The sequence below is a fragment of the Salmo trutta genome, chromosome 36 (genome assembly GCF_901001165.1).
Source record: "Salmo trutta chromosome 36, fSalTru1.1, whole genome shotgun sequence".
Taxonomy (NCBI): Eukaryota; Metazoa; Chordata; class Actinopteri; order Salmoniformes; family Salmonidae; genus Salmo; species Salmo trutta.
Window position 1 is genome coordinate 22888784 of NC_042992.1, and position 25313 is coordinate 22914096.

The window sequence follows — 25313 nt, forward strand, 5'->3', positions numbered from 1 at the left end:
TTCATAAGGATAATGAAGATGAGGGGACATGAGAGTTGTAGTATTATTTTCCCACAACATTCTGCTCAACCCAGATAAAGATTTTTTGGGTATTTTTGTTCTATCAGATCTGGTTTTGACCTAATCATTCCATATCTACAAATGTAGGATATTCATTTCATCACACTGTTGCAGGAGAACTTAAACTTATATTATATTTGAGGTTTAAAAAGGATTCTGAAGTTTGTTATTTCCACTTTCACATTTCAGACTTTATTGTCCCTTACGAAAACTGTATCAACCCCTACAAAAATGTCCATGGAATATAATCCACATAATAATGTCCTGTTGCTGCAGGATTATGTTCATGCTGTAGCAACCTGGATCAAATTAAGATCCTACATCTGTAGATGTGTCAGAGAGAATTATGGTGCCAATGTGAAATACTGACAGGCTTACCATGACATCACTGGGACTCTGAGGTGTATTTCATCCTATCAAAGAAAATACTGCCTACAATGTTAAACATATATTTGTATTGACTATTGAGGGTCCTGGTCTTATGTCCGTATCTGTGTCAAATGCCATTTAAAAAACCCTCTTATTTGTGTTATCTCGTCATACTCCATTCTCGAGAATTTACATAAACCTTCTTCATCATCAAAGACAGTTACACGGTTACCAGGGTTACAACATCCCTTTGTGCTGAACGTCACCACTTCTTGTAGCAAACGTGGTGCGCATAACATGTTCTGAGGAGGCGTTCTTTGTGCCATTGTTCAATCAAGTAAAAACGAGAAAACGGATAAAGTGAGTGTTATTTTCAATATAATGCACATTTGATAGAAGAAAGTAGCATGCTTTTATGCAGAAAAAAAAACATTTTCCGAAGAGAATGGAATAAACATACCTACGGTCCGTTCGAGTCATTGCTAGCTAGCCTCACAGTTGACGGCTGTTTATCTTGCTAACGTAGCTATCTAGCCAGCTCATAATCAATAACGTTATCTAATTAGCTAGCTAACTACATTGTAACAGTTGTAGCTATGCTTTTGGATTATCTGTCAAAACATGTGTTCTGTAAGCTAGCTTTAGCTAGCTAGTAGCTAACAGGCTAGCTAGATAATTTGCCAGTTAGTTAGTTAGCTATCTATCTATCTAGCTAGCATTAGCTGCTTAATAATTGAATGGAGAAAGCTAGCGAGCTCTAGCTATATCCCTGCAGGACCAGCTAGCTGTGCTTTACATGCACTGCATAACAACGTGCACTCTTGTCTCAACAAAGTTACCACAGACAGAGATGTGCGTTGCTGATTACCAGCACCACAGTCTTCCCTGTGGCTCAGTTGGTAGAGCATGGTGTTTGCAACGCCAGCATGGTGTGTACAAAGCCAGGGTTGTGGGTTCGATTCCCACGGGGGGCCAGTACAAAAAAAAAAAATGTATGCATTCACTACTGTAAGTTGCTCTGGATAAGAGCGTCTGCTAAATGACTAAAATGTAAATGTAATACCGGTGCTTGCATATGCAATATTGTCTGATCCCCAGACCATGGCAAGTACTGCAATATGTATTTTGATCATTCCAAAATAACAAAGCAAGGCAGCTGAAAATTTGCAGCAGAATAAAATGCAGTATTTATTTTGTTTGTTTTGAGCTATTTGTAATCATGATTTGAATTTATGTTTGCAACGTTCAGTACATTAAATGACGACCCAGGCCATGCTTTGAATTATAATAATGGTGGTGCTTTTCTTCCATGGCACTGAATCCCCTCTCCGCTCTTCTCCTCCTCTCTCCCCAGTGGACCGTGGGTCAAAGCGCAGGCAGGTGAAGCCTCTGGCTGCCTCTCTGCTGGACGCTTTAGATTATGACAGCTCAGATGACAGCGATTTCGAAGTGGAAGACGCAGATGCCTCAGGTAACCAACAGCAGTGAGGGTCCTCTTCCATCCACTCCCCCTGTAAATTACACATTTTTTCCCACCACATATGCAGTTATTTCCTGTTATGTTGCGATTCACATCATCTGTCAGCTCAGATCGAACTGGAGAGGAGAAAGGTGGAACTCGGAATTAGGCCTTCAAACCAAAAATGAAATGTCCCCAAAAGCAAGTCAGTGGTTTCTATTGCAGACTAAGCTACTCATCATGAATGCTTTATTTAGCTGTGGCTTGAATAGCTTTGAATGACATTTCAATGTGCAGCTGTGATATCTTCTCCACCAAGATTCTCTGTCCGGTGTGTCTGCCAGTGCCGCCCCACTGTCAGGTGCAGGCGTCCCGAAGTATCGATGAAGACCTCATCACCCTGCTTGTCTGTGTCTGGTAGCGACCTTGTAGAGCGGTGTGCTTCTCACTGACTCCCTGCATGATCTAGAGACAGGCTGTGGCCACTGAGGCGATCTCGACCTGCCACTGTCTGCCTGGGCTGGATTTATCGCTCTGGTCGGCCCTGAGGTCTCTATCCATCCTATCTGAAACACACACACACACACACACACACACACACACACACACACACACGCACACACACACACTGTGGCCAAGAGCTGATAATGAGATTCTACAGTACTGTGAATTTTTTTATTTAACCTTTATTTAACTAGGCAAGTCAGTTGAGTACCAATTCTTATTTACTTTTTACAATGCCTGTAATCCTCCTGGGCTCTGTGGTTTTGATCACTGGACCTGTCAACTGAGGCCTTGAAATCCAACAGCTCTTGTTAATCTGATTGTTGATCTGCATTGCAGATTAGAGAGCTGAATTCAACTTCGCTGATATCGCTTATCAACATGATTTGATCATAACAGTCCTTCAGGTCATGTTTATCTTTAAGTGTTTCAATACAAGAAAATAACATCAAAAGAGAAAGATTATGACAGCAGACATTCTTTGATTCATACTCCATGTTGAACATGCCTTCTGTCCTGTTCTCCCCTGCTCTAGGGTCAGAGGGTAGTGCCATTGGGAGTGATGAGGAGGGGTCCAAGGAGGAGAGCGCTGCTGAGGACTCTGACAATGACAGCGGCTCGGACAACATCGGCTCTGCAACGGACGGCATCGATGAAGAACAGACCAAGGAGCTGACAGGTGACGACACCCCCACTGAGGAAGAGGAGAAGACCAAGGAACAGCAGCCATCCTATGACACTAGCACCACCACCACTAAAGACCCTGCTCCATCAGGGGTGCCCAGGGGCCGACGGAGGAGAGAGGAGAAGGCCTCGGACACAGAGGCTGGGAGCGGAGGAAGCGGGAGTGGCACAGGTAGGCTGTTTTAAAATGTTTTTTTTTATATTCATGTTTTGAAATTATGTTTTTGTAAACGTGACCAATAAAACCCCTTGAACTTTGATCCAGGTAGTGGTAATGCACAGGACGGAGGCTCAACAACGGCCGCCACACAGGAGCCCAAGAAGTGGAACCTGCGTCGGAACCGACCCATGCTGGACTTCACCACCATGGACGAGCTCAACGAGATGGACGACTACGACAGCGAAGACGACAATGACTGGAGGCCCGCCGCCGGCAAGAAGAAGGGCAAGACGGCGGCTGCCCAGAAAGGAGGGAGCGAGGGAGAGGAGGACGAGGAGGACCACGACGGAGGGAGCGGTAGTGATGATGACGACGACAACGAGGATGACGATGGTGGTGATGAAGATGAGAATGAAGAAGGGAGCAGTAGCGACAGTGATAAAGAGGTGAAGAAACCCAAGAGGAAAGTGAAGAGCAGCAGTGTGTTTGATGAGGAGCTGACCAACGACAGCATGTCACAGGGAAAGAGCAATGAGGTAAATACAGCGTCATGTCCTTGTCCTCAGTATCACAGTTTGTTGTTAGCCAACTGCCTCAGGCCCTCAGCATTTAGGTGTATCATGTAGTCGTGAAAGGTGTTAGACAAGTTTGCATAACTCTCTAAACCCTTCATTGGATCCAGTGTGTTAGCCAGCCCAGCACTATGTTGCTATGTGCCACAGAGTTATATAATCCAATGAGGAGATTAGATGGTATCAGAGTGAGACAACCACAGAGACCGCTAGAGAGCTACAGCTCTGTGTTAGGCTAATCGACTTAGCTTGGAGTCCATCAGTGTGAATGAGATTTAGCCTACTACTATCTATCTATCAGTAATGATCTGTGGCCAGAGGAGAGGGGGGATTGTGAGAGGTTTTAGACTTACAACTTGGACAAACTTTGTTTGCAGAGGCCGGGAACTTTATTTTTGGGGTCCGGTGCATACAAGCATATTAGAATCACACGTAACCGTGTGTTACATTCAAACACGGAGATAAAAATACTTTTTTTAGATAAATTTAACCTAGTTAAAAATAGAATGTATACAACAGCCCAACACAATGTAGTGTGTACGGGTGCATTTATAATAGTTTTACTAAAACTTTACTGTATCTCCCACTTCCTGTCTACCCAGGATGCCTTGCTGGAGCGTGCCCAGACGTGGAGCGCGGCGGCCCAGAGGATGGAACACATCCTGATCTGCTGTGTGTGTCTGGGAGACAACAGCGAGGACGCTGACGAGATCATCCAGTGTGATAACTGTGGCGTGACCGTACACGAAGGTTAGCAGCTCCAGATAGATAGGTTACTGTATATAACAGTCCCACCAGGCAAAAATACTTTCAACCAAGGTTGTTTCAACGTCATCTTTTGTATCTTTTCAACATACTGCCGTTGGCATCAATTGAACTTTTGGGTGAAAATGCAAAAAGTGGTCAAAGTACACTAATTTCAACCAGATTTCAACCACAAATCAACGATGGGATTTCAAGGGTTGGTTTATTTCAAGTAAAATTCATGTTTGTGGACACATAACTAAATAGCAACCAAAATCAGATGTTGGTCAGGTTTTTGCCTGGAGAGGTAGCCTTTTCTTATTCTATGGGAAGCACAGATCAGAAACATTTAGAAGGGCTAGGACTAATTTGGTAGCTGTTCAGGTTTGGGTCAGAAGAAAAACATTTTCTGTCAAGGCAGAGATTTAAAGATGAGACGGTGTTCGCGTGCTAGGCTGGGGTTACAGAAGTTTTGGTTGCAAGTTCCATATACCCACAACCAGAAGCAAACACAAAATAATCACCCCTTCACCGTCCAGAAGTGCATTCTCCCCATACAGTCCTGGCCTGGGGAACTAACAGACTAACCCTCTTCATCTAGCATTATTAGCTCATTATGTCTCCCTCTGACTGGTTGGAGACAAAATCAATGGCTCCTTAAATCGTCTGTTAGATGTGGCCTTCTCCTCTGGACAGGCGTGGTAACGCTGCCCATGCACACAACTGATCAATGTGACAGCTATAATTTTCAATTACGACCACTTTATTTATTTATTTACAGATGTTTTACTGATTTTTAAAGCCCCTAGAAACGGAATGTATGCACACATGTAGACACGTACGCACACACCATGGCCATTGGCAGCACTAAATCAGAGGGTAACCTTGAAAGAGCCAGAGTCTTTCAAGTGCAGTGTTGCAAGTCAGTCCTTCGAGCAACACTCACACAGATGCTCTTAGGGAGAGACAGTACGCACACACCCCACTCAAGAATCATGGGAGAGGAGCACAGGCCTAATCACCAATGGTGTATGAGCAGAAGTACTGTAGGACACTAGTAGCTGGTTCTACATTTATCTCCTTCCCTCTCTCTATCTCTAACACACACATCTCCCTCCCTGTGTTAATATTGTGTTCCTCTGAGACCTGTCTAATCTCCATGAGAAGAGGCAGAGCAGAACAGAGGGGACCATGCTGAGTCAGGGATTGGAGAGACCAGAGCAGAACAGGCAGGAGGAGCACTTTGAGGCCAGTTCTTAGGTTGTGTTGTTTTACCAGGTGGAATAAGTGACTTTTCTCAGGCTATCTGGTCTTGTAAAACGTTTCTGGTCATTTACTGTACCTGCAACTTCATAGGTTTAAAATAAACCAACTAGTTTGGATTTTGATGAAGTTGCATTGTTGATATCAAGGATCAACAGCTGGAGTATTAATCTTTGTGCCTATTATCTATACCGTAGTAATGTATTAAGGTTCCTGATCAAACAATGCATATTCCTGTTCTACTTTACAACAGGGCCACAGAACAAGTTGTGCTCCATAAGAAAATGCACCAAGCTACAAATGTTTTTGCTCGTAGTAACATTCAGCATCCAATGATTTTTGTCCTCCCTATATATATATATATATTCTGTCCATGTATTCCTAATGTCTTGCTCAATTACAGTTGGGAAAGAATTTACCATTTACCAACCAGACTTTCTCCGGCTATTACAAAATCAATTGAATCGGAATGGCCTTGTATTACAATCTTTCATTTTCTTTCTGTTGCAACGAAGAGAGCGAGAGGATGCACATTTTGCAAGGGGAGGGGACTACACAAATGCAAGAGCGGAAGGAGAGATGGAGAGGCGTAGAGAGTGAACGAGTGGAAGGGGATAGAAAGAGGGAGTGGGAGGACTGTAGAAAATGCACAAAAAGACATGCATACAAGTTGGAGGACTGTAGAAAAGTTAGATAGCGACAAGGAGGAACTCTCTCTTTCTCCTTCATTTGCCTCGGCATGGCATGTTCCCCTCCCGTGGTGGAGAGGGGCAGGTAGCTAGGAGTGTCGTGGCCGCCCCCGACTGAACAGACATCTGTTCCATACTGAACACTGCCCCGCCCTCGCCAGCCACTTCTTAGACACACACACACACAAGGCCCTCCTTCGCCAACCGCCTCCAACCTTTGGGTGCCAGCTGCGCCATGGTGCCAGGCGCCCTGAGGGAGAGGGGGGTTGATTGGTTCAGGAGAGGGTTGGCCCCAAACAGCTGCCTCCATGTCACAACTGCTCACCTGCAGCCATGCGCAGCAGCTTGGAAAGGTGACCCCACCCATCCTCACACACAAACACGTGCGTACCTACCCACGCAGCAATGCAGAACCTGTCATATGCATGGGACGGTGCTGGCATGAAATTGAAAACAGATTCTGTGCCTAGTGCCCCTCCCACCCTGAGGAGAAGAGAGGAAAGTGAACTGGTGTTTTGCCACCTCAGGTGTTTCAACTGTAGTGGGAGGTGGAGCGGATGCTAAAGCAAGGCTGCTGCTGCTGTCACTAACGTATAACTGTGACCTAGCTTGTTCAGTTGTTCCTCTTGAGACTCTATGGAATTGTTCTGTTAGCCTTTTTGGCTCCAACTAGCTCACATATAGCTCATGGTTTTGGGGTCAAAAGGTGCTGGGTTGTCCTCCATCCTCCTTTCTCTGGGCTGTAGAGGCACAGTGCTCTTAAAAAAAACAAGAGGGTGAAGCGGGAGAACAAGGGATGGTAACAGGAAAGAGAGAAAGCGAGAGAACAAGAGAGGGATCGTAAGGAAGTGATGAGCTGTCATTATATGCAGCTCGGGTGAGTCATCCGGCCACTTCCTCTCGTCTCTCTGCTTGACTCCAGAACTCTTTGTTCTCCTCTTTGTTGCGCTGCACATTCCCTTGTTCAGACACTCTCCTCCTCAGACCAGGGGAAAGGAGTGATGGATGAAAAATGAAAGGAGAAGATGCAGGATGTCCAGTGTAGCGAGGGGAAGAGATCAAAAGGCTCGGTGAACACTGAGCAGAGGCCCAGAGAGCCAGTTGTCCGTACAGACAGCCTGTTTCTATCACAGCAATGTACTATTCAGACTAGCTGCTTTTGAATAGCATGGGCTTGTGTGTGTGTGTGTGTGTGTGTGTGTGTGTGTGTGTGTGTGTGTGTGTGTGTGTGTGTGTGTGTGTGTGGTGTGTGTTGTGAATGATGACAGACATCATTAACTGCACCACTGTCTCTCTCGGTCTGCTTTATGTCTTCTGGACTGAAGCCTAAATGCTAATTCTAGCTTTTCAGTAGCGAAGACAGTCACTTGTTTGTTGTTTTTATGTCCCTTTGCAATTTCTTTTCTTTTTCGTCTTGCAGTTTTACCATTTCAGCAGTGTAATGGTATCCGGTGTCATTTTAAAGCAGCACGGCTGTTAAAATGCTCTCCCCTAATAAAGAACATTACATTGTCATTAATAGGCCTAGGCTGCGTCCCAAATGGCACCCTATTCCCTACATAGGGTTCTGGTCAAAAGTAGTGCACTAATAAGGAATAGGGTGCCATTTGGGACATTTACTCATTCTACCACCAATTAAATCCCTGTGCTATTGATTTCACTCCCTAACGAGTTCTGGACCGTAAAGTTAATTATTTTCTCAAATGTGCTTAATTCATTTAGGCTCCGCTGTTTGGGCTTATTTGTTTAAATGCATATTCAGTAGAATAAAAAAATGTTTGGGGGGGATGTTTTTTGTTGTCGCTGCAATGGACATCACATTTAGTAGTTCAAACTAATTAAAAAGTATGAGATTTTTTTTTCTTCTCGTTTAAAACAAACTTTTATTGTGTTTTACATCCTTGGGCTAAACACTGGTGGGTGGAGAGTACTAAGCCCAGACCTAGAAATCACAGCTAGATTTTTTAAGAGTCCCTACTAGGGATGTTGCGGTGACCGTATTACCGCCACACCGGCGGTCACGAGTCATGAAGGAAGTCAAATTCCACGTGACCGTTTTAGTCACTGTAATTAGGCTTCTCCAAGCTCTGATGCTGCTGATGGTCATTAGTAGCCTACCAAACTAGCTAACTGCCTGGTACTCAGCACTCTATTGTCCCTCTAATCACTCTGACATCCATGCAAATGTATCGAAAATCTAATCAAACACTCCAGCCTAGCTGGCTGGCATGAAAATGAACCACGCGAAAAGCGCCCTCCATTTGTTATTTAAGTGCATAGATGACATGTATTTTTTCCCGCTGCCCCTGTTTCGATACAGGTGCATGATAATGGTCTATTCTTAAGCAAAACAAATTTCAGACATTCAGTACCAGTCAAAAGTTTGGACTCACCTACTCATTCAAGGGTTTTTCTTTATTTGTACTATTTTCTACATTGTATAGAATAATAGTGAAGACATCAAAACTATGAATAACACATATGGAATCATGTAGTAACTAAAAAAGTGTTAAACAAATCAAAATATATTTTATATTTGAGATGCTTCAAAGCAGCCACACTTTGCCTTGATGACAGCTTTGCACACTCTTGGCATTCTCTCAACCAGCTTCATGATGTAGTCACCTGGAATGCATTAGAATTAGCAGGTGTGCCTTGTTAAAAGTTAATTTGTGGAATTTCTTTCCTTAATACGTTTGAGCTAATCAGTTGTGTTGTGACAAGGTGGTATATAGAAGACAGCCCTATTCGGTAAAAGTCCAAGTCCATGTTATGGCAAGAACAGCTCAAATAAGCAAAGAGAAACGACAGTCCATCATTACTTTGACTGACCTTCATGTCTTAATCTGGAAAATGTCCATAACTTTGGAAGGAGAAGGGCACAATGGCCGCTGGCTGCAAACGGCATGGATTTTTAAGGGTGCATTACGGCCACACAAAGGGGAATGCCGGCGTGAAATTCTAAGCATTATCAAGTAATTGTCAAATTGTGAATGAATGACTGGTGTACAGCATGGACAAAAAACAAAGCAGAGCTCATGCCTTTTAAACAACTATTTTCAAATCATCATTAGATTCTCATCATGCAGCCTTACAATGTATTAAACATCAAACATATAGCCCAATGTTTGTAGAACAACTAAAGTTACATTAATAACTCTAAATTAAGCATGTAGGAGTACCTATTTCTTTGTTAACCGCTCAACACAAAATAGCCGTGTGCGTACTCCCTCAAATCGTTCAGAGAAAATATCCTGGTTAAATAAAGGTGAAATAAAATAAATAAATAAAATAAATAAAAATTTGCTTGACAATCACCAGCTGACAAAATGTTGTGACCGCCACAGCCCTAGTCCTTACAATGCCCATTTGTGACTGTAACTGGTCTGGTGTGTGTCATACTATAGTAACTGCAGAAAGACAGTTGACTGAGGCCCCAGTAGATTATGAATGTCCTCTCTCTCTCTCTGACACTCTGACAGTGTCCTTAGGGCCTTTGTACTGTAAATCCGCTACAGATATTGTACAGGCACAAATCCTACACAGTTTCCTTCTATCCTCCTTTACTGTAGGTATGCTTCAGTGTATGACTGCGTCTGAAATGGTACCCCATTCCTTATATTGAGCATTATGTTCAACCGGTTGTCCATTTCATATGACATAGTTTAGTCTGTTGCAGAACTGTAAAGAGTCTAGCCTTTGTACTGTTTGAAGTATAGGCCTAGTAGCCTATGCATAGTCATTTGTCAATACCTGCTCTTGTCGTTCCTCTGTCACGCAGTCCTCTTAGGAGTTCCATTTGAAGGCAGCCTTGGTAAGGCGATAGCAGTTTTAGATGAGGTTCATAAAGTGCTTCGTGCTTAGCAGACATATGGCCTCCATATTGTCCTGTTGTACACCAGGGTAATTAAGGGCCTAGCTCAGCTCAAGGTTAAAAACCCTGTTTTCCCTCATGCTGTTTCAACTAACTGCAGAAACATTAATGCCACAAGGGCAGCCCCTGAAGCCCCTGAAATGCATTTAAAGGCCCACGCCTTAATAAAAAAAAAAGAACCCAACAGCCCCGCCACTGGATTTTCTATGATGAGGCTGGAGAATATTTTTCTAACCACTCTAAGGCATCTAACCACTCTCAAAGGCATCTAACCGCTCTCAAAGGCATCTAACCGCTCTCAAAGGCATCTAACCGCTCTCAAAGGCATCTAACCGCTCTCAAAGGCATCTAACCGCTCTCAAAGGCATCTAACCGCTCTCTAAGGCATCTAACCGCTCTCTAAGGCATCTAACCGCTCATCTAACCACTCTCTAAGGCATCTAACCACTCTCTAAGGCATCTAACCGCTCTCAAAGGCATCTAACCGCTCTCAAAGGCATCTAACCGCTCTCAAAGGCATCTAACCGCTCTCTAAGGCATCTAACCGCTCTCTAAGGCATCTAACCGCTCTCTAAGGCATCTAACCGCTCTCAAAGGCATCTAACCGCTCTCAAAGGCATCTAACCGCTCTCTAAGGCATCTAACCGCTCTCTAAGGCATCTAACCGCTCTCTAAGGCATCTAACCGCTCTCTAAGGCATCTAACCGCTCTCTAAGGCATCTAACCGCTCTCAAAGGCATCTAACCGCTCTCAAAGGCATCTAACCGCTCTCAAAGGCATCTAACCGCTCATCTAACCACTCTCTAAGGCATCTAACCACTCTCTAAGGCATAGTAAATGTCTTCAGTGTCTTCAAATGAATTCAATCCTAGAGGAGGAGAAGTACAGATGAATGAATGAATGAATGAATGAATGAATGGGACCCCAGCACCCACAGAGGAAAGCAAGTCATTGTGAAGCTGCTTATTGACAGTTAGTTTTCATTTTAGAAATGGCCTTGTAATCCATTATCAGGCCTTTGTCAGATGAGAACATTGAATTATACTTATTATTGAATTACCCCTTTCCCTCTCTGTCTCAGTCTTCCTTTCAAAACAGGTTTAGCAAATCTAATTGAAATGCAAAATTAATACGCTATCAATCCGTAGTAGCCTTGTGGTTTTTCTCCCCTTTATAACGAGTAACTGATTTATTCTATGGTTTACTGGCCATGGGAATGATTGCATTGTTTTTAAAAAGGAGCAGAATAAAGTAATATTTTGAGAGATCGCTCTCCGTCTTATGGAATTTGAATTCAGTGCTGATGATTTAAAGGAAGATCTGAAAACCATCCTTCTGAAAACACTCACACACACATCTGTCATGAAAACCATCAATTACATAATGTGTAATTGGTGTTATTCAGTGAGATCAGAGTTGTGTGTTGTCTCTGATGCCCCATTTTGCACACCGGCTCTGCTTATATGAGTGCTTTTGAATAGGTCCACTTAATCTTGGAATGGAAAGTGTTACCATTCATGAAAAAATTGAATTGAACTAATCTAAGAGCATCCATCTTGAACATGCTGGATGCTTGAGTTTTTTATTTTTTCGGTGTGAGAAAAATAAATATTTTGACAGGCAGCCACAGAGTGAGATGAATAGATTCAGCTGGAGATAGAGATTAGAATAGAGTAAATGTGAGTAAAACCACATGAGTTAAATCACAAAAAGCGTATATATTTCAAACCTGTTTTTACCTAGCCTAATGGTTTATTGAATTGATTAAAACTGAATGTAGGAAGAGAACACCGCTGTTATGACATTTCTCAAAATGTACATAACAGCGGTGGACTTGAGATATTTGTGTATTCCGTAATAGACGTGAGGAATATTGATTTGTTCCACTTCCGTCTGAATTAATTTGCATTTGAAATCTAAATGGGATGTAATGATGAATGTAATGATGGAACAGGTAGCACTGAAGCAGCATAGATAATAATGAACTGAGTTCCCCTTTAATGGCGCTGCTCTGACAGGTGTGTTTGTGTGCTCTCTCTCCACCTCACTCTCAGGAGGAGGCAGAGATGGACATTATGTTGGGTGTGTTGAGAACCGTACAGAGATGATTAGTGTGACATCGCTGCCAACATGAAAATGGGAACCCAGCTATGGACTGTCAAAATAACTGATTGCTCTCTCACCAATATGAGGTGTGCCCATTACTTCACCTTTGATCCTGGGAAGAAGAGAAATACTCCAACACTTCCTCCCTCATCTTCATATTAGAACAGATTGAGATTCAGAACCACACACACACTCATATTCACACCTGTATATGTTAACACCAAATACCCAGAGAGACCTTTCTTTCACTGTTAAATCTTGATACAGTTAAAAGTACATCTTGATTTAGTAGACACTATACACTACCCCTACCCCCTATAGCCTCTTTAACTGCCAAGCTCGTCATTTCTGACAAGAATAATCTTCACTTGGAGGATTATAAAGCTATCCCGTAGTCATCACTTTTGGTCAGCTTAGCTCACATTAGCCAGCACCCCATGGCTTCGTGCTTCCAGCTTTGTATCTCGGTTCAAAAGGAACATCGGAGATTTGCGGCGACGGTTCAGCCGTAAGTCGGTAAAACCAGCGTGGTGATCGTTCACAACCCGGTTTCTTTGATTAAAAGCACCAATCACTATTAAGCACAACTGTTGCCAGCAGTATTTTCAGTAATATATTTTCTTTAAGAAAATGAACCTTGAGCTATATTGGAGCACCTGGGGACTTAACCTCTTGACGCACATACTGCAGGGGGAAGCATTGAGAAGGAAGGAAATGTTTTTTGTTTTCTTGTTATAGTTAAATGTGAGGTAGAAATCGTGGTTTGGAGGTCAGGGTGAAGCTCCAGCTGTGTACTAATTACCCTATTGAAATAATCAGTGCTTGAATGATGTAATCCTGACTTGATTAATGTCATTCTGACTTGGACTTCCTCTCAGTTTGAAGCCAATTACCTGGTCGTAAATAAACCTGCAGGATACAACAGTACACTATATAACCACCCCCTATTTTCTACACTGACGAACATCGCTTTCAATCCACTCTAGCCTGTCTATTCACTGTGATGCAGAACAAATGGACACAATCAGAGAGCACCTATAGAGGACATCTACGCACTGAGAGAAAGAAAAAAAACATGCACACAACTGAATAAACATTGCCGTCTGGTGTGGCTTCTGGATGTTTGCCGCCAGTGGGTCTTCAGACTGGACTGATTCCCCAGTGTGGTCCAGAGTGACGAGCATACAGAGTATGTACAACATTGAGCCTTTGATTTGTGAGTCTCTCCCATAGCTCAGAGAGCCTGGAGGCTGTTTGACTGAATTAGGAGCCAGTGTGTTATCTCTCCAATGGAAGGCAGAGCGGCTGATTGCTGCCCTCATTGGTAGTGCGGATCACGTTCAGCCAGTGTAATAGCAGCCATAGAAACCGCATCAACGAAAGTAATTGTTTTGGCAACCCTGGAAAATTAAGAATACAACATTAACATGCTTTGCTTGTGGCTTCTCTCTCTTCTCTAGTCTTAGGTCTTGATAATATGATCAAATGTTCCCCATTTAGAAAGCTGGAGCAAAAGGTTTAAGAGAGAATCTGAATCTTTCTGGAGGTTTAAGGAGAAACCAGCAAACAGCAAGTTGACACCATGTTCTGTGCTTGTCAGGGCATTGTTCTCCTAGGTGTGACACAGCCTTTGCACCTTTTAAGAGGATCCACCAACTTGTAATGGATTCTGCAACCCTTACTCTGATAGTCAGAGCTATTGCATGATAGAATAGATGCAAATCCACTGGCTTCCAGTTGAAGCTCGCATCTGCTACAAGAACATGGTGCTTGCCTACGGGAGCTGTGAGGGGAACGGCACCTCCGTACCTTCAGGCTCTGATCAGTCCCTACACCCAAACAAGGGCACTGCGTTCATCCACCTCTGGCCTGTTCGCCTCCCTACCTCTGCGGAAGCACAGTTCCCGCTCAGCCCAGTCAAAACTGTTCGCTGCTCTGGTACCCCAATGGTGGAACAAGCTCCCTCACGACGCCGGGACAGCGGAGTCAATCACCACCTTCCGGAGACACCTGAAACCCCACCTCTTTAAGGAATACCTGGGATAGGATAAAGTAATCCTTCTAACCCTCCCCTCCTACCCTCCCCCCCAAAAAGATTTAGATGTACTATTGTAAAGTGGTTGTTCCACTGGATATCATAAGGTGAATGCACCAATTTGTAAGTCGCTCTGGATAAGAGCGTCTGCTAAATGACGTAAATGTAAAATGTAAATGTAAAGTTGGAACTGTTAGCTACTAGCTAACGACACAATGTTCACAGGAAATGTAAAACCGAATGAAATATGTTAGCCAGTATTAGCTACCGGTCAGCTTTATGGAAAGCACCTCTGATGATGTAATTGACAGACATTCTACATGTGTTCCAGGTTGCTATGGAGTGGACGGGGAGAGTGACTCCATCATGAGTTCCGCTTCGGAGAACTCCACGGAACCGTGGTTCTGCGATGCTTGCAAGAACGGAGTCACGCCTAGCTGTGAGCTCTGCCCCAATCAGGACGGGATCTTCAAAGAGACTGACGCTGGGAGGTGAGTCATGATTCACATTATTTAATTTGCCTGTTTCGGAGCATTACATTGAATCAATCACGTGCACTGTAGGAATTGCAATCAACACTAGGAATTACCTACACTATAGGAAATCAACACACTAGGAATTACCTACACTATAGGAAATCAACACACTAGGAATTACCTACACTATAGGAAATCAACACACTAGGAATTACCTACACTATAGGAAATCAACACACTAGGAATTACCTACACTATAGGAAATCAACACACTAGGAATTACCTACACTATAGGAAATCAACACACTAGGAATTACCTACACTATAGGAAATCAACACACTAGGAATTACCTACACTATAGGAAATCAACAAAAGTTGTTGGCCATTAATGGTCATTTACTGTAGACAAGCCTCTCTCCATGCCTACATTCAGCGTTGGAGAAAGTATAGAAGATGGAGAAGGGAGACAGAAAGTGAGGGAGAGAAAGACGGGGAAAAAAGGAGAGAAGGGTAGGAATACAGAGAGGGGGAAAGAAAGCAAGTGAGGGAAGGAGAAGAAGATGGGGGAAGAAAAAGAGAGGAGGGATAGCGAGAGAGAGAGAGTGTTATGTGACGCGTGGAGACTCCAGCCAAGCTATCGCTGATGGTGCTCCTCAGCCAGCCTGCACCCGAATTTACTACTTCACTAGAGCATGAAAAACACAGCAAATTAAATTGTGGAGATGGATATCTTTATATTGGACTTCGGATTCTTTTCCCCAAAGTCTGCATGTGAAATTGTGTCACACCAAGCGGATGCTCAGTCAGAGAGTGTGGCTTGGGTTGCTGAAATCAACTACTGAAGATTTCCACGTTTTTAAGTGTTTAAGTGATTCATTTCAGTTAATTATCTGAGTGAAGTTTTCCAATTTTTCATTGTTTACATTTTACGCTTTTGCAGTGCCTAATTTAATAGAGCTTTGTCAGCACAAATTTACTTATATAACTTAGAAGAAAAATCCCCCCCAAAACCACTCATTCCTATTATTTACATTGTTACATAACACTAATATGTGAGAACAGTATTTTTTGTGAACAAATATGTCATTTTGTCGATATAATAAGGTTGGTAGCAACGTAAACATTGTTGTGGAAATCTGTTGCAGCTCAAGTCGACTACAACACCCACAATGCAATGCTCTCTCTATTGGCTGGCTAGCTAGCTAGCAAACGTAGCTATACACAATAATACCAAAGTCAATATCAGCATGTGAAGTAGTTAGTTGGCTGTAAAATCGCCTGAACAAATTGCACTATCAATTTGGGAGTCTACAATCTCACCATGTTCATCCTGCAGATTGATGTGCCTCACAGAGTGGAGTCTGACATTCACAACGACACCATGCAATACACCCTGGCCTGAAGAGGCAGACAAATAGGAGAAATGTGTTAGACCCTCTTTTAAATTACACATTTCTTGAGGTAGGAATATCACAAAATATGATCGTTGGCTAATTTGAGAGAAGACAACTTCCCGCATTATGACATTGGCCAGTATTGAATTTTCTGAATCATACGCGCCAAATAAATGGACAGTTTGGAAATATAACGACAGAATTTATCGAACAAAAGGACCATTTGTGATGTCTAATGGACATATTGGAGTGCCAACAGAAGATCTTCAAAGGTAAGGCATGCATTATATGTTATTTCTGACTTTTGTGTTGTGCCTGGTGGGTTGAATTATGATTTCATGTGTATGTTTGCTGGGGTGCTGTCCTCAGATAATAGCATGGTTTGCTTTCGCCGTAAAGCCTTTTTGAAATCGGACACTGTGGTTGGATTAACAAGAAGTTTATCTTTAAAATGGTGTATAATACTTGTATGTTTGAGGAATTTTAATTATGAGATTTCTGTTGTTTGAATTTGGCACCCTGCAAATTCACTGGCTGTTGTCGAGGTGGGCCACATATCCCAGAGAGGTTTTAAAGATGAATTATAAAGGTTTTGTATAATTTCAGCCAGTAGCTTTGAAAGTAGCACTCACGAGCCAAAACGGGTCCCCGAAAATTGTGCACAATTGTGTACAACGTCATCAATTTTGTGTTATATGTTACATCCTGCAACATCAAAAAATCCTGCCATTCCAATTCTTACAATGTTACAAATTTGTACGCGTTTAAGATCCTGTTCAAACGCTTTAATTGTGACCATTAGAAAGCTTGTGTTTACTTCACGTAGACTACCCAGTTGCTGTTTAGTATACTCTCAATGTGTAAAATGGTCTTTGCTTTCATTGGTTAAGTAGGCACATACATCAGCAATGGGGCTATTTGAAGCATCTTTGTTTGTTTTCATGTATATTTTCTAGATGGGTCCATGTGGTTTGTGCGCTCTACGTCCCTGGAGTAGCGTTTGGGGACATTGATAAACTACGACCGGTGACTCTCACAGAGATGAACTACTCCAAGTATGGGGCCAAGGCAAGTACAAAGGAAATGTTTTTAAATGTTTTATAGAATAAAGATGATGGCGATTGAAATATTCTGTTAAACAGTGTAAATTGCGTGAAACAAAATCAATCCGTATTACTTCAAACATGCTTTATCAGAGTGGAAGACTGAAGAAGGTGTTTTAGATTTTTGGATTCCCATTGTCTGTTGATGAATAAGTCCAGTTTATAGGAGCCGCACATTAAGACAGTAATAAAGTGACTCGGGTGGTTGGTTACCGTCCAACACTTTACATCCAACGAAGCACAGTGATCCATCAGCGTACAGTCACTCTGACATTCATTCTAGCTGAAACCCTGTTGAGGGTCACTAAGCCAATAGAATACACTTTTATTGAAGAGAGTGACTTTTAGAAATATGATCCAGGGCCTTTTCACACTGAAAAGAAATTGCTGCTGGAAAATGTGTATTATCATAAAAATGTTGAGAGGGGAATAATTAAAGCATTTGCAACTTTCTCCAAGTAGTCACCTTGTTCCTTTGGCAGAACTGAGCGAAGTCAATGTTGAAGTTTCTGAACCTCTAGGTTTTCCTTTGTCCCTGAGTGCAGTTTCTGAGATCTCCATTTTCTTTTTACATTTTGTTCATGAGTGGGGTTTTTGTTGTTGTTGTCTAGGAGTGCAGTTTCTGCGAGGACGCCCGGTTCGCCCGGACAGGCGTGTGTATCAGCTGTGATGCTGGCATGTGCAGATCCTACTTCCATGTGACCTGTGCTCAGAGGGAGGGGCTTCTCTCAGAGGCCGCTGCGGAGGAGGTGAGAGAAGACTGGACATGAATCATGTGACCCTGTGTGTATATATACAGTACCAGTCAAAAGTTTGGACTCACCTACTCATTCAAGGGTTTTTCTTTATTTTTACTATTTTCTACGTTGTAGAATAATAGTGAAGACATCAAAACTATGAAATAACACATATGGAATCATGTAGTAACCAAAAAAGTGTTAAACAAATCAAAATATATTTTATATTTGAGATTCTACAAATTAGCCACCCTTTGACAGCTTTGCACAGCTCATTCACAGTCCCTGAAATGCATTTGAACAACATAGGGGGGTGGGTTCTTAGTGCAGGATTCAGGTCACTCCCTGCGATAAGAAGACAGTAACGTATTCATTTTACAGTAAGATCCTCTGATCCAAACAACTAGTCCTTTAAAACAATCTCTAAAACTGGCCCTGGCTCCTTCATCAACCTCCTGCTTTAGGCAGTCTTATATTGAGAATGTAATAAGACATGGAAGGCTGTATAATGATGACACTCTAAGGATCTGGTTATAGCTGGTATTCAGGATCCGTCTGCAGTGCAGCTGATGTATGCACCTCGCGTCACTTATTTCTGCGGCACAAAGGCGGCCGGCGTACTGATAAACCCGGCCCAGAAAGTGCCTACTCACCGCTATCCACTTAATCCATTGAGCTATGGCAAAGGGCCCCTATCAACAGGTGAAGCCTCTGATAAAATCTGCCGAAACACCTTAAGCCTAAACGATTCTAGGGGAGCCAGGGGCTGCCTGCCTGTCTGGGGGGAAAAACGGTTGAGTTTTGGAGTGTTTTTTTTCTCCCTGACTGAGGAGGGAGAGGGGGAAAGAAAAGGTCGTAGGACCTTGTACGTGAGCTGTATGGTTGTTGTGGATATGGAATATAATTAACAAGTAGAGGCTTTCATTGTTCTTTGCTGTTTTCTTACATGGAATTTGGAAGACCATTTCTGAGAAAAATCACCACCGCTCAACTCAGTTCCTGGAATAAGATGCAATGTACTTCAGCATTGAGCACAGTTCATCACTCTATGAGAGCACTAAATGGATATTATGTTTCTCGCATAACAATGAAACAATTATTATTTTGAATTACATACAGTCCATTGGGAAAGTATTCAGACCCCTTCCCTTTTTCCACATTTTGTTACGTTACAGCCTTATTCTAAAATGGATCAAATAAAAAAAATCCTCATCAATCTTCACACAATACCCCATAATGACAGACAAAACAGGCTTTTAGAAATGTTTGCAAATTTATTAAAAATAAAAAAACAGAAATACCTTATTTACATAAGTATTCAGACCCTTTGCTATGAGACTCAAAAAAGAGCTCAGGTGCATCCTGTTTCCATTGATCATCCTTGAGAGGTTTCTACAACTTGATTGGAGTCCACCTGTGGTAAATTCAGTTGATTGGACGGTCTGGGGAAGGGTAACAAAAAATGTTTGCAGCAATGAAGGTCACCAGGAACACAGTTGTCTCCATCATGTTTAAATGGAAGAAGTTTGTAACCACCAGCTTCCTAGAGCTGGCCACCCGGCCAAACTGAGCAATTGGGGGAGAAGGGCCTTGGTCAGGGAGGTGACTTAGAACCCAATGGTCACTCGGACAGAGTTCCTCTGTGGAGATGGGAGAACCTTCCAGAAGGACAACCATCTCTGCAGCACTCCACCAATCAGGCCTTTATGGTAGAGTGGCCAGATGGAAGCCACTCCTCACTAAAAGGCACGACAGCCCACTTGGAATTTGCCAAAAGGCACCTAAAGGACTCTCCGACCATGAGAAACAAGACTCTCTGGTCTGATGAAACCAAGATTGAACTCTATGGCCTGAATGCCAAGCGTCACATCTGGAGGAAAACTGGCACCATCCCTACGGTGAAGCATGGTGGAGGCAGCATCGTGCTGTGGGGATGTTTTTCAGCGGCAGAGACTGGGAAACTAATCAAGATTGAGGGAAAGATGAACAGACTAAAGAACAGAGATCCTTGATGAAAACCTGCTCCAGAGCGCTCAGGACCTCAGACTGGGGTGAAGGTTCACCTTCCAACAGGACAACGACCCTAAGCACACAGCCAAGACAACACAGGATTGGCTTCGGGACAAGTCTCTGAATGTCCTTGAGTGGCCCAGCCAGAGCCCGGACTTCAAACCGATCAAACATCTCTGGCAAGACCTGAAAATAGCTGTGCAGCAACTCTCCCCATCCAACCTGTCAGAGCTTGAGAGGATCTGCAGAGAAGAATGGGAGAAACTCCCCAAATACAGGTGTGTCAAGCTTGTAGTGTCATTCCCAAGAAGACTTGAGGCTGTAATTGCTGCCAAGTAAAGGGTCTGAATACTTATGACATTGTGATATTTCAGTAAAAGAATGTGTAGATTGATGAGGGGGAAAACGATTTAATAGATTTTAGAATAAGGCTGTAACATAACAAAATGTGGAAAAATTCAAGTGGTCCGAATGCACTGTGACTATTTTACACAGGAAAACAGATCTCTTGACTTAAGAGTGCTGAAAGACATGCCATACGCAGTGCACCAGAAGCGATGTTCACCTGTGGTCGATCAGGTTTTGAACACGTGTGTGTGTGTGTGTGTGTGTGTGTGTGTGTGTGTGTGTGTGTGTGTGTGTGTGTGTGTGTGTGTGCGTCTGTTTCCCCAGGACATAGCCGATCCCTTCTTTGCGTACTGTAAGCAGCATGCGGACCGCTATGACAGGAAGTGGAAGAGGAAGAACTACCTGGCGCTCCAGTCCTACTGCAAGGCGTCTCTACAGGACAAAGAGAAGCAGCTGCCCCCTGAGGCACAGGTGAGAGGTCAAGACTGGCTCAGACTCACACTGGCTTGCCTCTGTTAGGACTGCACAATGTTGTCTTTGAACATGAATAGAAATGCGTGTGTTTGCGTCATAGATAATTGTTCTATATGCAAGATTCAGTCTTCGACTGATTTACTTTTTTATTTTAACAAGTGAGTTGGAGAACACAGCAGAAACACCCTGGGGTGGTTGTAAGTTGTAATGACTGCGTCCCATCCTATTCCCTATATAATGCACTACTTTTGACCAGGGCCCATATATAGGATATGGTGCCATTTGGGACGCTGCCAAGCTGTCATTAGATAATGAAGTGCGTGTTTCTTTGTGTTGTGTTGAACCCCTGGCAGGCCCGTATCACCACCCGGCTGCAGCAGTACCGGGCCAGGGCAGAGCTGTCCCGTAACACGCGGCCCCAGGCCTGGGTCCCCCGGGAGAAGCTTCCACGACCCCTGACCTCCAGCGCCTCCGCCATCAGGAAGCTCATGAGGAAGGCCGAGCTCATGGGCATCAGGTAGGAGTTAATGTCTGTAGGAAAAATACGGTCTTCAGGCAACCAAGAATTGAGGTGCAGCCCAAATGTAGAATTCACACTCCATACTTTTTAAAAATAAAATCCAATATAAAGATATTTTTCAACTGGATGTGCCAGAGCTGCAACTTTTTCCCCTTGTCAGGGAGGGGCTTTGAGGTTAGAGAGGTGGACCAGGAAGCAGAGGGTTGTCGGTTCAAATCCCTTTTTTCTTCTTCAGCACGGACATCTTCCCTGTAGACATGTCAGACATCAGCGCAAGTGTGGACGGTCGCAGGAAACACAAGCAGCCCGCCCTCACTGCAGACTTCGTCAACTATTACCTGGGTGAGCAGGGAAACAAAAACCATCTGACTGATGGCTACATAGACTTACATTACCAACATAATACACTATTCTAGTCAATGTTGTTACTAAAGACAGATGCTTCCAGAATAAAGACAGATGTGCCAGAGTTCTATAGGCTCTCAGCATGTAGCCTTGGATAAAGACCCCCAAAATGAATGATGATGCCATTGCCAGATGTGTTTGCTCGACCGTTTTTGTGTGTGTGTGTGTTTGCGAGTGTGTGTATACATGTACGCTCACACGTGTGTAACCTTGTACAACATCCCCCACCCTAGCTATCGCCCATCAGAACAACATCCCCCACCCCCCAGCTATCTCCCATCAGAACAACATCCCCCAACTATCGCCCATCAGAACAACATCCCCCACCCCCCAGCTATCTCCCATCAGAACAACATCCCCCACCCCCCAGCTATCTCCCATCAGAACATCCCCCACCCCCCAGCTATCTCCCATCAGAACATCCCCCACCCCCCAGCTATCTCCCATCAGAACATCATCCTCCACCCCCCAGCTATCTTCCATCAGAACATCCCCCACCCCCCAGCTATCTTCCATCAGAACAACATCCCCCACCCCAGCTATCGCCCATCAGAACAACTTCCCCCACCCCAGCTATCTCTCATCAGAACATCCCCAGCTATCGCCCATCAGAACAACATCTCCCACCCCCAGCTATCGCCCATCAGAACAACATCCCCCACCCCAGCTATCGCCCATCAGAACAACATCCCCCACCCCAGCTATCTCCCATCTGAACATCCCCCACCCCAGCTATCTCCCATCAGAACAACATCCCCCACCACCCAGCTATCTCCCATCAGAACAACATCCCCCACCACCCAGCTATCGCCCATCAGAACAACATCTCCCACCCCCATCTATCGCCCATCAGAACAACATCCCCCACCCCCAGCTATCGCCCATCAGAACAACATCCCCCACCCCAGCTATCTCCCATCAGAACATCCCCCACCCCAGCTATCACCCATCAGAACATCCCCCACCCCAGCTATCGCCCATCAGAACAACATCCTCCACTCCCCAGCTATCTTCCATCAGAACATCCCCCACCTCAGCTATCGCCCAACAGAACAACATCCCCCACCCCAGCTATCTCCCATCAGAACATCCCCCACCCCAGCTATCGCCCAACAGAACAACATCCCCCACCCCAGCTATTGCCCAACAGAACAACATCGCCCAACAGAACAACATCCCCCGCCCCCAGCTATCTCCCATCAGAACAACATCCCCCGCCCCCAGCTATCGCCCATCAGAACAACATCTCCCACCACCCAGCTATCGGCCATCAGAACAACATCCCCCACCACCCAGCTATCTCCCATCAGAACAACATCCCTCACCACCCAGCTATCGGCCATCAGAACAACATCCCCCACCACCCAGCTATCGGCCATCAGAACAACATCCCCCACCACCCAGCTATCGGCCATCAGAACAACATCCCCCACCACCCAGCTATCGGCCATCAGAACAACATCCCCCACCACCCAGCTATCGGCCATCAGAACAACATCCCCCACCACCCAGCTATCTCCCATCAGATTGGCACACAGTGTTTCTCGTCTGCCTTTTCCTGTATATAGATGGAGATAGATTGGGATCGGTCCTATTGATGTGTGTAGATTGAGATGGTGGTTTATTGATTGGTGTCCTTATTGCTATGCAGAGAGGAACATGAGGATGATTCAGATCCAGGACAATATCTCTGAACAGAAGAACCTGAAAGACAAGCTGGAGAGTGAGCAGGAGAAACTGCACGTCGACTACAACAAGGTTAGTGGTGGTGGAAAACACACACTGTTAGAAGAACCTGAAGAAGCTGCTTGTCGACTACATCTAGGTTAGTAGTGTTGGAGCTAGGAACACCAGCATTTCACTACATCCGCAATAACATCTGCTAAATATGTGTATGCGACCAATAAAATTAGATTTGATTTGGTACAGGCAGTAAAGTCACAGAATAAAATGCTTGCTTGACTTCTCTGTGGTAGTAGACACAGCCAGGGAGATAGTGGACAAAATGTTAAACCACACTGTTATCATCTAGTCACTAGGGGTTTACCAGTGATTCTCCAGTAACATTGCTCTGAGTCCTCACCCTGAAGCTGTGCTATGTCTTTGTACTGCATGGCCTCTAGTCTTCAGAAACACACAGTGTGTCATTCATAAACCGCATCGCTTTGCGCTACAACACATTAACCACCGTTTTACTATGTACCATGAAAAATACCATTTTAAGAGCCTTGTTGTTCCTCCTCCGTCTAGCTCTCTCCATCTCTCGCTCTATTCATCTCTTTCTCCCTCGATCTCTGTGGCCCCTGCCGTTTCGCTCGCTCTCTCTCTCTCTCTCCTTTCATCTCTCCTTCGCCATGTGACTTGGGTGTGGCGGCGCAGGGCTTCGCTCCATCAGGCCCAATGAAGAAGGGAATAAAACAGCGGCGTAAAAGTCAGAGGAGTTAATGTTGCGTTGAGTCTTTCTGCCACGTGTATTAAGCGTTATTAATGGAGAGTGTGTTGCTAATTGCACCGCTCGACATGCTTTTACACGGAGAGAGAGAGATGGAGGGAGAGAAGCAGCCCCGGCCTTGAAGACAGTGAGAGATATGTAGAAAGACGGAGAGGGGGATCGAGCGAGAAGGATCGTTAAGATTAGAAGTCTAGCTACAGATACGGATATAAAGCCCCTGACAGGGTGAGTGCGTGGGGTGGGTTTTGAGTGCGTGGGGTGGGTTTTGAGTGCGTGGGGTGGGTTTTGAGTGCGTGGGGTGGGTTTTGAGTGCGTGGGGTGGGTTTTGAGTGCGTGGGGTGGGTGTGTGGAGAAGGAGGTAGACTAAGTAATCTCTGGGAGATAATATGAAGTCTCTCTCTCCCTACATGACCTCGCTCTCTCCCCTTACATTACCTGTCTCTCGCTCTCTCCCCTTACATTACCTGTCTCTCTCTCTCTCCCCTTACATTACCTGTCTCTCGCTCTCTCCCCTTACATTACCTGTCTCTCTCTCTCTCCCCTTACATTACCTGTCTCTCTCTCTCCCCTTACATTACCTGTCTCTCTCTCTCTCCCCTTACATTACCTGTCTCTCTCTCTCCCCCCTACATGACCTGTCTCTCTCTCTCTCCCTACATGACCTGTCTCTCTCTCTCTCTCCCTACATGACCTCGCTCTCTCCCCTTACATTACCTGTCTCTCTCTCTCTCCCCTTACATTACCTGTCTCTCTCTCTCTCCCCCTACATGACCTGTCTGTCTCTCTCTCTCCCCCCTACATGACCTGTCTCTCTGTCTCTCTCTCGCCCCCCTACATGACCTGTCTCTCTCTCTCTCTCTCTCTCCCCTTACAT

General features: G+C 44.3%; 1 protein-coding gene across 1 annotated transcript; it reads left to right on the forward strand.

Annotated features, from left to right (window-relative positions):
- Nucleotides 1-661: 661 nt before the first annotated feature.
- Nucleotides 662-23817, forward strand: LOC115175457 (PHD finger protein 14-like). Its single transcript, XM_029734691.1, has 12 exons — nucleotides 662-789; nucleotides 1784-1900; nucleotides 2928-3248; nucleotides 3342-3772; nucleotides 4411-4558; nucleotides 14851-15010; nucleotides 17347-17458; nucleotides 18105-18242; nucleotides 20913-21059; nucleotides 21416-21579; nucleotides 21818-21924; nucleotides 23639-23817. Coding segments are annotated over exons 1-12 (2025 nt in total). The 5' UTR covers nucleotides 662-788.
- The last annotated feature ends 1496 nt before the right edge of the window (nucleotides 23818-25313 follow it).